Below are 13,742 nucleotides of genomic sequence, written 5' to 3'. Positions count from 1 at the left end.
CTACCTTTGAGTTTAGCGCCATAGTAAACACTCAAGAATAATCCTTGTTACCAAATAATTTTTGATAACTTTTCCATAGTCTTACGGAATACGGTATTTATTACCTGCTGTAATGAAGCATATCAGTTTTCTTTAATATATTTAGAAAAACAATGAGGGTTACTTGAAAGATTAGATAATAATAAGGGAAAATATTTTGGAGCGAGATAAGCCAACAGGTGCTCGTGACGTCACAGTCAGTGTGTATGTGTGTGTCTGAAACCCAAAACAAGAGGGGAAAATGCCCTTCCTCTTGTGAAATAAGCCGTCCAGGTGCCTTTTTAGATATATACTAAGACCCTACAAGCCCACTGAAGATGTCCAAGAGTTCCAAGGCGCACAGCAGAGAGCATAGTACCCTGGTAGAGGTGAAGAGTAAGGTGGGTTGAAGGCAGACTTTCTTTTGCAATGTCTAGACAGGTGTGAGTCACTTTGCATTCCTCCTGTAACACATGAAACTATTATACATCAGAGCTTATTTTATGGCCAGATTTACCATTAGTAGCCTTCTGTTTGAGGAGTCACAGTAAAGTGCTGAGTTACGTGACAGAGTTGCAGAGATAGACTTATCTTGCAGTTTGTACAGGTGTGACTCACTTTGCATTCTTGCACTAACAAAACTTAGTAATTGGCTCATAAGCAACATATTCTGCATGGTGTATCTCAAAGCAACATACCGCTAAAGGTGCCCAATGTTGTAGAAGAGAGCAGAGTTACCTGATCAGAGTTGAATAGGTGGATGTCTCTCTGATAGATTTATACAGGTGTTATTTGGGATTTATCTTGTAACATCTAAATAATATGCTTGTGATCCCCCTTTTTTACGTGATATAACCTCAGGCAATCCCACTAGTATGTATAAATCAAAGAAATTCCTGAATTATAGTTAGAAAAGTTAAGTTCCTGAATTATAGTTGAGAAGACTGTAATAACTGGAACTTACAGGTGTGACTCACTCTGCATTCCCGAACTCGCACATCAAAATAAGCCACTTCTAATCCTCTTGTATGGTTTACTGTATAAATGAAAAACATCCTACTGAAGTTGTTCCTTGATTTAATTGAAGAGGCAAGTTTTTGTTGCAGTTTATGTGCTTGTGTGTCACATTGCATTCTTCAGCCAACATGATATAGGTTGAAATATTGGAATGCAGGTACCCCAAGCCACTGCTGTACAGTTATATTTTCTTTTAGTTTCCAGTTAATGTTAGTCATGCTACTACAATAAATTATTCTCTGTAGTGGAGCCATCAGGACTGGTAGTGGTGGGTTTGATAAAAGCTATATTATACTCATCCAGTTAAAAAAGTTGGTTCTACTAGACTATTATCTTGAGATAGTGAAAATAAATGTCAGAAGAAGTCATTGTATTGAAGGGGTTAAAACAAATGGATTTCGTGGTTTACTAAGGTTTTTGCAGTCATAAGCAGTTATAGCCACTGATAATGTGTATTGTCAGGGGATTACCAGAGTCTTGCAGAATCTTAGTACAGTACTGTACAGGCAGGTTTCATAGAACTTGCATTAACTTCAAGAGGCGATTCTTGAGTTAATATTAAGATTAAAAGTATATATTAATGTGGGTGCAAAGCTAAACTGTTACAGAGGCACCATTACTCTTTTCCCTGTGGGTGAAAGTGTTCAGTCTCATACTTCACCCAGAGAGACATCAGTAGTTGTTGGTCCATGATTGTTGTTGAGAATTGTACCCATCTTGGTGTAGCATTATTCACTCAAAATTAGCGTTGGGTCTGGTTAGTACTTGGATGGGTGACTGCCTGGGAACACCAGATGCTGTTGGCATCCCTACGTGTCAAGTGGGGTTGGTGGAGGATTAGTGCCCCTCCCTGTAAAACAATTAACTCTAAGCCATTGGCCACCCCGTCTGGGATACATGGCGTCTGGCAATGAATGAATGAATGAATTAGCTCAAGAATCACCTGAAGTCTGGGGACACCCTGTATACTGTACCAAGGCCATCAGTACGGATGTATATTGACTGAGGTAGTTGTTTTAGTGAGAAATAGTGGAGATTATTGATGTCTTCTCCTCTCTCTGATGGCATTCGTAAGCTGAAGTAATTTGTTTTTTGGTAGCGAAAACTGATTAGAATACCATACCAGTAATCCTGATTATAGTGAAATAGTTATTAGGATCACAACAACTTTTCAAACTAATAATCCATGTGTTCCTCAGTTTGATGCAGAGTTCCGGAGGTTCAGCGTAGAGCGTGACAAGTATGACCGGTTGGAGGACTTCCGAAACTTGTTGGAACAGCTTCACCGATTGAGCCAGATTGCGTTTGTGTTGGCATACATAGACCCGAGGGATGGCGACCTACTGCCCATCACTAACGATGATAATTTCCGCAAAGCGCTTCAGTGTGCCAGACCTCTACTCAGAATCATCGTACAGCGTAAAGGTGAGTTTGGCATTTACACTAAGCTACCATTATTAATCAATTTTTATTTATTTTATCTACTTATTTATCTACTCACTTCTTGCAGGTTAGTCCATATTCATGTAAAGAAAAATTGCTTGTTAAAGTCACATTGCTTCCTACAAGACTAATTTGCCATTCCCCCTAATCAGCAGTTCAGGTCCCAGAGATGGCCAGTTTTTCTACGATATAAATGCTGCCAGGAGCGTAGGTCTGTCTTCTGCTCTTAAATATTCTGGACTATGGTAACATATCCTCAAGTCTCCACACCATTTTTTTAGGGGGTGGGGGGGGTTAGGTATAGGCTTTTGTTGTTTTGTAAGCTGAATGATATTGTAGCCATAGCAAGGGAAATTTCTAAGTACAGTACTGGTAGGTTATTGTTTTGAAGGAGTTGACTCACATATTTCCCACTTTGTTCTTAGCAAGTTGGTAATCACCCTTCTATCATTTCAGGGCTTGGCTTATCTGTTATGATGTATTGCCTTCTTGCTACAGAATTTTCTTAGTTTGCACATGACATCTGCTATAATCAGTACCAGGGGACAGAAGTATTGTTTTATCCCTGTACCACAGCTCATATGCAGCTGGCAGGACTAATTATTACCAAAGGAACAGAATGATTGATTATTGTTACAGAATTCATAGTATAGATACTGTACAACTATAACTATGTACAACAACTTCCTTAATCATTACCATAAGAACAGATGGACTTATTTTTTATTTATTTATTTTTTTTCTCTCTCCAGGAAGCCTAGAACACCTGCCCAATGGATCAAATCACAAAATACCCAGCATCCTCTCTCCGTTTGTGCCTCAGCCACGAAACAAACTCTCCATCTCGTACCCTCAGGACTTTAGACAGGTAGGACAGGCTTGATTTAATAATTGCTCATTTACAGTACAGTGCAACCTTCCACATCTGAACATCCAATTTTGAAAAGCCCCCCCTTTTTTTTTTTTTTTTTTTTTTTTTTTCCCAATAGGGATGTGTTGATATCTGTCTTGACACACTCAATGCTTATTTGAAAACAAGGGTTATTTGTGGCCAAGTATAACAGCAGATGGTATAATACTAATATAAGGTTCAGTACTTCATTGTATTTACTGCTTTTGGTGCTGTAGGCTGTTTTTTACATGATTTTCTCATAGTTATCATTATGATAACTATGAGAAAATCATGTAAAAAATACCCTACTGATTTACTTGCATCTTAAATGTCAGGACCAACTTGCCCCAGGTTCCAACGCTTCTCATGGGGCAACATAGGATTGGACGATGGATGGATGGATGGTTTACCCAGGCTGTATAACCTCTTCACTCTGATGACATCTTTCATATTATATTCTTGCTGTTTTCAGATTATTTTTGTCTGTGTAGAATATTTTTGAACTGGAGGGGTCTGATATAGTCCTTAGCTATTAATTCTTTCACTACTGGGATGCTCTTCTAAGCTGAATACCATCCGATGGTTGTAAAATTCAAATGAATAAGACATTGTTGTACTGAAGGGGTTAAAAGATAAGACTCCTGCATAGTTATCTTGTTTGTGCTGTCTCCTTCATTGTTTCTGGATTCTGTTGCTCCCTTCAGCTTGAGTGGATATTATCTCTTTGATGATGATGATGATTGTGTTTAGCCTATATGTAATGTATGTATGGTGATGTACACCCTCCCAAAAAAGTATCGGCCCCATTACAGCACATATCATCCTGAAACATGGACGAAGCATTGCGATATATGGGGCATCATGTAATTAGAAGTGCAAATATTGTATCTTTGGTAATTATTAGAACTCAAAATTGCACAAAGATTCACAAACTGGGTGGTATACGTTCTGAGACACCACATTTATAGACTCATCCGTGTGTGTGGAAATCGCTTACTTTCACAACCATCGCACACTATGAGGCTGAGTTTTTTGGGAAGGTGTACATATGACGTGTTAGCTTGCTATACCCCTTTTTAAGCTTGGCAGTAAAATGAGAAAGTGTTGCATTGCTTTAATAGTGATGTGGTATCTGACACAGTGTGGTGATGAAGTAATCCAGTCTGTTTATTAAATTCTGTTCTTGTTGCAGCCAGATGTTTTTATTCATCTTTGAAGAGACATCGCTATAGTGAAGGGGTTATAAACAGCCTCAAATTACTCACTGAATATAATGACATTGTTTAAACCTCATTTGTATGGTGACCAGGCTTTCATTCAGCGTACGTGATCTTCTTGTAGTTATTTTTTACATTTTTGTTACTTCCAGACAGTTTATTTAGCTTAAGAGATACTTGTCAGACTGGATGGGGTTGATACAGCCATCATCAATCCCTTCATGACTGTAGGATTATTCCAGGGTGATGAAAATCGTCTGGTGGTAGCGTGAATAGTTTAAGAGAGGGCTTCTTCATATTACCGGCAGTTCTTATTTTAAGGAGCCTCCTTTTAAATGTCCCTTTTTGCCATCAGTCATCCAGAAGTAAACAGATGTGTCTGTTAAAAAATTCCATTACTACATTTGAAGTCAAATGACCAAGTTCCCTTAATTGACAGTAGCTGTCGTATGTAAAAAGTTACGGTGTTTTAAACTGTATTTGCATACCGTACTGTAAATACAGATGTACATATATGAAAAATGACGCCATGCTTCCTCTCAAGGAATCCCCGTATTGGGGCTGGCCATGGTACAACTGATGTTTACCATGGACTGGAAGCTAAACCAAGTGCTAAAACCAGCTATTTACATCCCAACAGTTGCTGCAAACTGTCGGGAAAAAAGAAATTTGAAATGTGTAATAAGACTGCAACAGAGAGGCTCAGCTTGAATTTATAAATGTGCACAGTCACTCAGAAAAAGATCATCAAGGGACTGTACTTGTGGCTGAATTCCTCCTGCCAAAAAAAATGATTTTGTGACTGGCTACCAAGTTTGTCGTCATAGTTTACTATCTTTGTAGTACCTCCCAGTTTTTGTGTGTGTGTGTGTGTGTGTGCAAAGAAGAAGGAACCAAAGGCCAAGAGCGTGCAAATTGTTCCCTCGAAGAAAAACAAAAACAAAATAACAGGAGTCAAATTCAAGATCCATTCAGTTTGAGATGCCTGGACAGGTCATAGGCAGTAGGAAATACAGAGAGAGACAGTTCTTGAGTTGACCTGTTGCATACATGAAGGACTGGGAGTAGTGGTTAACTCTTGCATTAGAGAGTCAGACAGAAAAGGGATAAAAGTTTGTTGCTAGACGGGTGCTATGTGCTTGCTGTAGTTGTGGATTGATGCAGACAAACAATTCAGAGGAGCAGTGACCATTGAAGTTGTAATAGAAAAGAGAGAAAGATGCAACAGTGTGGTGAAAAGATGGAAGTTGAAGGGAGCCAGTAAGAGGGGGAGAGTTAATGAGACAAAAAGCCTTTGACTCCACTGTATTGAGAAGAGCTGTATTTGGGGAGCCTCCCCACTTGTGAGAGTTGTACTCTACACAGGGGTGAATAAAACCTGTGTATAAAGTCAGCAACTGTGCAGGGGTAATGAAGGTGCAGATGGTAGCCATCCATCAACTGCGGTATGTAAAGATATTTTATATTTCTGTCTCCAGTTCTGTAATTTATTAATGACAGTATTTGATCTGCTTCCCTAGGTAGCAGCCATCATTGATGTGGATGTGGTGCCAGAGGTGTGCCGGCGAGTGAGACTACTAAAACACGGGTCAGACAAACCTCTGGGGTTCTATATCCGTGATGGCACCAGTGTCAGGGTCACACCACATGGCCTTGAGCGTGTCCCAGGCATATTTATTTCTCGACTAGTACCCGGGGGTCTGGCTGAGAGCACTGGCCTTCTGGCAGTCAATGATGAGGTACTCGAAGTCAATGGGATTGAGGTTAATGGCAAGACTCTTGACCAGGTCAGTTGTGGGGTCACTTACGTTGTATTGTTTGGGGGTAGCAAAAAGGTAATCATTTCATGATAAAGAGATTGATGTTTTTTTTCATGAAGAATACTGCTGAATAGTGTTGATCACAGTTTCAGATGAAAAATAAAATCCAAATACTGTATACCAATATACTGTCAGCATCATACTATGGTACAGTGGGATTGCAGCTACTACTTACATGCAACTAAGAGTCAGGATGATGATGATGATGATTATATTTCTTTTGCACAGGTAACAGATATGATGGTGGCAAACAGTAGCAACCTAATCATCACAGTCAAGCCAGCCAACCAGCGCACCATGTCACAGCATCCACCCCGCCGTGGCTCATTCTCACGCAACTCTGCCATGTCCTCTGGCTCCCACCAGTCTGCCACCTCCGATGACTATGACCAGGACGAGATAAAGGACCTCACCAATGCATCAGGGGAGGCTGTGGGCGGTGGCTCAGTGCTTGGAGATTTGTCCCACCACACGAAAGATGAGGGAGTCCTGCACCTGTAAAGTTTGGGGGAACAGAGGTATAGTGTCTTCATTATAAGTCACTTTCTTTTATTTTACTGCCTGGTGGTCAAGTGGTTAGAAATAGGCCTGTATGAGATAAAGGGCCTCACTAATGCATCCCCAGTGGCTGGAGACAGTAGGGGCTTGGTGCTTGGAGATCCTCACACCATGTGAAACGTGAGGGTATTCTGCACCTGTAATGTGTGGGGGAATTGTCCTGCATATCACATTTTCTTACATTCTTTTCTGCCTGATGGTCAAGCAGTTAGAGCACCCCCAATGTGAGTGATGATCTAGCCATGCTAATAGTCTCTGTTCCCTGAGGTGAGTGGATGTTTATCAGTCATATAAAGCAATCAAGGGAAGTAGGCTGCTCATCTGTCTGGGAGGAATGGCTTGACAGTGAGCATAAGCCTGATCCCCAAGAGATGGCTGAAGGTTTATCAGGTATATCATATCGTCAGAGGAAGTAGTCTGGTCATGTAACTTGGAGTGACAGACTAGCCATGCTCATAGGCTTGATCCCCAAGAAGTGGCTGTAGGTTGATCAATTATATAATATAATTAAGGGAAGTAAGCTATCTGGTAAGCTTGCCTCAGGCTCTCCTGCACTATGAAAGGGTTGTATGTTTAATGTTACCACTTACCCTTTCAGCTTGAGGATGCCATTTGTATATAATTCTCGCTGCAGAGAGAGAATTTTATTCAACATATGAAAGAACTCACATGGAAAGGATCTGTAAAGGTTGTATCTGACCATTGCAGTTTGAAAAATTGCTCCTGATCGACATAAAATTCACTCGGTATCAAAATTAAAATCAGTTATTGTGACACCATCTGGATAAAGGAGTTAACCCCACATTAAATTACAGGAAAGGAAAGTTGCCTGTTAAAGCTCCATTGGTGCCTGTAAAGTTGTTTTACCAGTTTTTCCCAATTTATAGTGCCAGTTGTATTACGTAGTAATAATTAGTACTTGTGGTCCCAGGTTCATCTGAAACATAACCTGATGGGCTGCAAGCTAAAGTTGCTTTTCTCTGACAGTATACCATCTGCTCTCAGGGGTAGGGAGGGAATAAAGGAACATTTGTATAATGGGCAGAGAAACAACTTGGTTATATCAGTACCACCACATGAAGGCATCCTTCCCATCACCCAAGTGTATTCAAATAGGTGTATGAAAAACACATCACTGACTTGAAATGTGGACTGTCAGTTGTGTGAGAAGGATATGGGTCCTGAACTTCTTTTAAATTATTTATTATTGTATCTACTATACTAGTGTAGCCTCAACCTCTTACTCCTTGAAGGGGGCAAAATGGGATTGGCTATTACCTCCCCCAACCCCCCCCCTTTTTTTTTTTTTTTTTTTTTTTTTTTTACTAATCTGATGCCATATTTGTCAGATAACATCTACAAGATTACATTATCAGCAACACATTGACCCCTTCACCCTGAGAATGTATTTTTTATTCTTGCTACCTTCAGACAATTTTATTCAGTCTAGTAGAGGCCTCATGTAGTGAAGGGGTCATTTGAAGACTGTATTGGACTGGAAAAGTCTCTCCTAAGCTGAGTAAAATGACAAATATAGCGAGAATAAAACAGAAAATATTTTGCCCTATCCGAGGGGTTGTATTCATCCTCATCAGTCTTCTTCAGTTTTTCTTCCACTCTTTTCTTCTGTGTAAGTTAATGAATGAATGTGATTTCTAATAATTGCAGTTGAGGGAATATGGTTAAGTTCTTTAGTCTGAGGACATTAGAGTGTTCTTCCTACTACCTGTCAGATGTATTATGTTTAGAAGAGACTTTTAGAACCAAAGGGGTTAAACATTGCCTTTGGATATAGAAGTCTTCCCTTAGTTGAATATAATCAGGTGATCATAGCATGGTAAAAATGAAGTCATTCAGAAAGGGTTAATAAGTGACTTAACTACAACTGTATACAGTAATTTAAAGTGGGATATATGGTACAGTTATTCCAAAGCTCATCATCCAGGGTTCCAAAATATAAAGCACAGGCAGATTAACTATATATTGGGTATGTTGGCAAGTAATAATAAGTCACCTTGCAGGACTCAAGTTGATAACTATACATAATGGTATATTATACAGAGATGTATTATTGGTGTAGGAACTATATCGGGTAGTTAGAAACATTGCGGTATTATTTGAGGCTGTAATGATAAATATTCATGATTATTTTTCTTATCTTGGAGTACCCGAAGTTGTAATGAAGTGTGTATATGTTGGATGAATAAGTATGACCTGTATTTCACCACAGCAAGGTCAGAACATTAGGTTATTTTCTCATCACCATACTGCTCACATGTTTTTTAGTGGCTTGTGATCTTTATTAACCCTTTAACTGCGGGCTTGATTTGCTTTTTCTTGCGGCACCCGCGGGCATATTCGCGCTCCGACAGACTCTCTAAAAATATTTGCCAAAAATCAGTTATTAATCCTAGAATATTAAAATCACATATGCTTATGGCACATACCTTCAGTTTTCTCCTGGGGTGTTTGTTGAGCCTTTGTCGAGTACCGTAGGACTTGTGGAGACCTTTGAAGTTGGGTAATGAAGTCTCCACTTTACACTTACCGACAACCCGTAATATGATTACCACAGTCTGATATTATCACTAAAAACACTATTCTGTGATTCTCAAATAGTTTGGAATCCATATTCCAAAAAGAAACCCCACTGTGAAAGCAATGAAAATTACGAGGGCGTATGACCTTCCCACTTGCGCTAGTTTGCCGCTGGTGTTGTTATTTATTATTCATAAAAACACTCACAGTTTATATTTCTATTACTATATAACACTTATATATATCTGCAGTCTTTATCCATAAGTTTCCTTCAGTAATAGTAGTTTATTGTCACTGTAGGCATTCAATTTCTTTCAGTAAAATACCTAGCATTCACTTTCTCGTCCTGTATACTAGCATTGAGAGTGAATGTCACTTTCACCTTCACTCTCATAACTCATAGTATTCATACATGCTAGAGTGAAACATTTACTTTCATTACTCCTAGTATATATACTCGTATTCTTATAATACTACTCATTTACATTTCTATTTATGCTCTCTATTTTATTTACATTATTTACATTTCTATTTTATTTACACTGTGTTATGCACTGTCACTTGAAGTAACTTATAAAACTGTTTTCCACTGTTCACTTATATTTACATTCATTGCTTTCACTTGCTGTTTACACATTATTTACAATTCCACTTGCACCGTTTACTCAACAGAAAGATCGCAGTCACTCTCTTTCAATTGTCAGCCCTTAACCTCTTTCCACACGAGGTTTAGTAGGGGGTATAGGTCACAGGGCCCTTTGCATGGGGCTAAAAAGTGGGGGGAAGTTAGCAGGAGCAAACAGATGTACTTTCACCTTGGAAGATGACAGTGAACTGATAGGGGTGGGCTGGGGTGGCTTACCTAGGGAAATGCATTACTGCCAATGTCAGCCTCTTGACAGCTGCTAATATATAGCAGTGAAATGATTGGCAGGAAATCTAGGCAATACATTATAAATTAGGTAGTTCCAGGTGAATGTAATTATCACTTAGGCTTCTCCCTTCCCTCCTTATATATATTTTTAGTACGAGAATAGCTTATAAGGCATATTTCAAGGGGAAATAAACAGCGAAAAATAGTGAACGAGTTCACGTGAGGTGTTGTCAGGTGGTAATTAGCCAATTCCAGCTGTATGGCACTCTCACTTACCTTATTTCTTTTTGGTATATATTATTTGGTATAAGAATAGGGCATAGGGCTTATTTCAATGGATGAAATCAGTGGAAAATTCCAGGGAAGATTTACTTAGCGTAGCACGACCGGGCAGGCGAGAGGTGAGGGTAATGGAGGGAAGGTAGGGAGGGGAGTCAAGAACGGGGAGAAATGGCTAAATTGTCAACAATGGATGGGAGTACAGATGAGATTAGGAGTGCTGACTAGTGTTGGACATTGGCAGTACTGATAGATGATACAAGCCACCACTTGAAAGCCCGGGGGAATTCAAAATAACACAGAATTGCAAAAGTGACGCCCTGCGGTATGATCCCTTGCTCCCAAGCGTCATGAAAGTGACGCCCTGCGGTTAAGGGGTTGATAAGACTTTCACATCAAGGAAATCAGAGCAAGTCACATCAAGGAACAACCCAGAAATTAATCACATCATTAATTTTTCATTACTTGTTTCATAAATACTGTACTATAATATACCATGAAGCTTAAAAGTTTTCGATATAATACAGTACCTCTTGTCTTGGCTGTATATTCAGCTGTTTGCGCTAAGACACTGTCTAATGCTCTTACAAACAGTTAGTAAGGCATGAACAGTTATTTCTGCAGTTTAGATGCAATATATTCATACATACACCTCTACAAGCTAGTAGTTATGAGTCGATGTATGTGCAGTGTAGATACAAGAGATACATTGCCTTAGTGATAAGTGATATGGAAGAAAGAACAATACTGGTGTCTTCTCTGCATGTCGTGAAAAGGTCAGGGGTAGGTTGGTGGAAACCACTTGTATTTTCTGACATTGAATACATGTTGATAGCCTTCCCATCATCTCTAGGCATAATGGCTGAGATGGCACTGATGTAATGTGAAGGGGGTTGAGAACGTTGAAATTAGTCATCATGGATACATAATAAGAATTTACTGTTAAGCTGTGGGTAGATAGGTAATTGAAAAACTATGATAATGTATCTGCATGATTGATTCACCATTTTTCAGGATATTTAGGAAACAAAATTTTCAATCATTTACGATTGCACAGTGTTGTCACTGAAAGAAATATTACACCAAGTTATTTATGTATAGTACCCTTGTTGCCTGTAGTGAGTAAAAGATAAACAATTATTTCAAGTTGAGGGAGTACAGAGTGCATGATAGAGTAAAGTATTGCCTTTCATTGTTCCTAAAAGTGTTAATAGAGTCAAGTGATGTCAGTCTTTAGCTCATCATTGTTGATACCTTATAGAATTTTTAACCTCAACAGGATCTGTAACAAGTGCCTATCGTTGTGTGTCATGTTCTGAGCACAGTGTTTGTAAACTTTATAACCAATCAAAACATTACTTTCTTCACTTTTTCTGATGTTTACCAGATATCATCTTCATTACTTTTACCTTGATGTCTCTTACACTGAAGTATAAGCTTTGTCCAAGGTTTTATTGACTACAGTCAGTGACTTTTTTTTTTTTTTTTTTTTTTTTTTTTTTTTTTACACTGAAAGATTCAGTGAAGTTGGAATTAAACTCAGTTAATGTTTTAGTGTTCCTAGTAATTAATGCATACTTCAGATGAGTTTTCTTTTTTTTTAAATTTGTAGCATTAAAAAAATCATAGTTGTTGATACACTGTAGGGCAATAGTATGGTAGTTCAGTCAAAACTTAACTCTCCTTTAAAGCACACTGGGAATAGTGATATTTTGTTTACTAAATGAATCCCACAGATGATATAGGTGTGAGTGTAACATTTATATCAAGTAATTAGTGCCTTTATTTGATGCAGTATATAAAATCTGCAGATACTGTATTATATTTGCATAGATTGCCTTAAAATTCCATCATTCTCGTCCTTTAGACACACCGAGTCCATCCACTTGCAGGTACTTAAATGTGCTTTTACCAGGATAGAAATTCTATTCTCCGGTTATTTAAGAGAATCATTGCATTCAGGGGTGTATTTTAAATGGCTTTGGAGACTTAGTAAAACTTCCTCTGTGATTTATTTGCACATTGCTCCTCAGCACCATCTAGTTTGTTATTGATGCAAACTGTGTGGGTACCTGTATTATCTGTCAATCTGTCTCTGTCCATCTATCTATAGCCAGACGCCTTATCCCTTAGGGGGTGGTCACAAACAAATTGCCCCCAATTCTCCCTGTCCCCTTCCATTGCACTGCCCTCCCCCAACTCACACCCTTCCCTCTCGTATATCTCTCCACTCCATCCCTCCATCTCATCCTCAGTCTCCCCCTCCCACTCCCCCATTCCACCACACTCACACACTCTCCTCATTAGTCTCACACTTTATCCTCCCCACATGGCCAAAGCTTTATTAAAATTTTATAAATAACATGCAAGAGAGTGTTAAAGTTGCAATATGCTAAATAAATCGTTAGAGGAGAGATACTACAAAGGCTCTTATGCCCCTTAGAATACAGCCGGCAGTGCATCATTGTTAATAGAGTAGTTAATTCAGACATATGACCCAGCTTTGTACAGTTATGCCATTAATTGTCAAGTGCTGAATGATGTATGTGTTGAGCGCATCACACATTCACACTCGTATAGCTCTTATAGCTCTTAGACTTTCCATATTAGTATTAAAATGTAACATACTTTGTCACATATGTTTTGGGATATTGTCCTATATAATCAGTCAGTCTTCAGAACTAGTAAAGATAGAATTAGTATCCTCTCGTCATATTCGTAACATATATATTAAGTGAGCTATAAAAAAAAAGCTTTTTATCAAATATTTAAGTTGTGCCTATTTTCTCAGAAGTGCAGTAGTAAGAAATTCAGTGTGTTATGTTTTCCTGTTGATTCTGCAGTACAGTACTGTAATGTGATCAAGAGTGAATGTTCCTATTATCCAGCTTGTGAATATGTTGGGAGATTTGTGCCTCCGAACATTTGGTATGGTATGTAAACACGTACAAGTTTCACAGTTTTTGTAAAGTATGAATATTAGGCGAGATTTATAGCATGACCATATAAATAATGATCTTTTATTGTGGCACAGCTGTAAGTCAGAACCTCACGTATTGAAAGGGATCCGTGTGTTTTTCCAGTAA

The 13,742-nt window shown here is 38.7% G+C and overlaps 1 protein-coding gene across 1 annotated transcript; it reads left to right on the top strand.

Moving 5' to 3' along the window:
• The first annotated feature begins 356 nt into the window (after positions 1-356).
• Positions 357-6,908, top strand: par-6 (partitioning defective protein 6). The gene is made up of 5 exons (XM_080273953.1): positions 357-419; positions 2,235-2,460; positions 3,231-3,346; positions 6,108-6,374; positions 6,636-6,908. The coding sequence occupies exons 1-5, from the start codon at positions 357-359 to the stop codon at positions 6,906-6,908; spliced, it is 945 nt and encodes a 314-aa protein (XP_080130079.1).
• Positions 6,909-13,742: the final 6,834 nt, after the last annotated feature.

The sequence above is a fragment of the Coenobita brevimanus genome, chromosome 56, assembly GCF_032717465.1.
Source record: "Coenobita brevimanus isolate Jiangsu-jjx chromosome 56, ASM3271746v2, whole genome shotgun sequence".
NCBI classification, from domain to species: Eukaryota; Metazoa; Arthropoda; class Malacostraca; order Decapoda; family Coenobitidae; genus Coenobita; species Coenobita brevimanus.
Note: the sequence above shows the minus strand (reverse complement) of the source record. Positions and strands in the feature narration are given on the sequence as shown.

What these genes read in the sequence shown, in the direction of transcription:
- par-6 (XM_080273953.1), top strand. Translation starts at nt 357, where the DNA reads ATGTCCAAGAGTTCCAAGGCGCACAGCAGAGAGCATAGTACCCTGGTA. An exon ending in TGGTAGAGGTGAAGAGTAAG is followed by an intron (nt 420 to 2,234) that starts GTGGGTTGAAGG and finishes TGTGTTCCTCAG; the next exon opens with TTTGATGCAGAGTTCCGGAG. An exon ending in ACCCTCAGGACTTTAGACAG is followed by an intron (nt 3,347 to 6,107) that starts GTAGGACAGGCT and finishes CTGCTTCCCTAG; the next exon opens with GTAGCAGCCATCATTGATGT.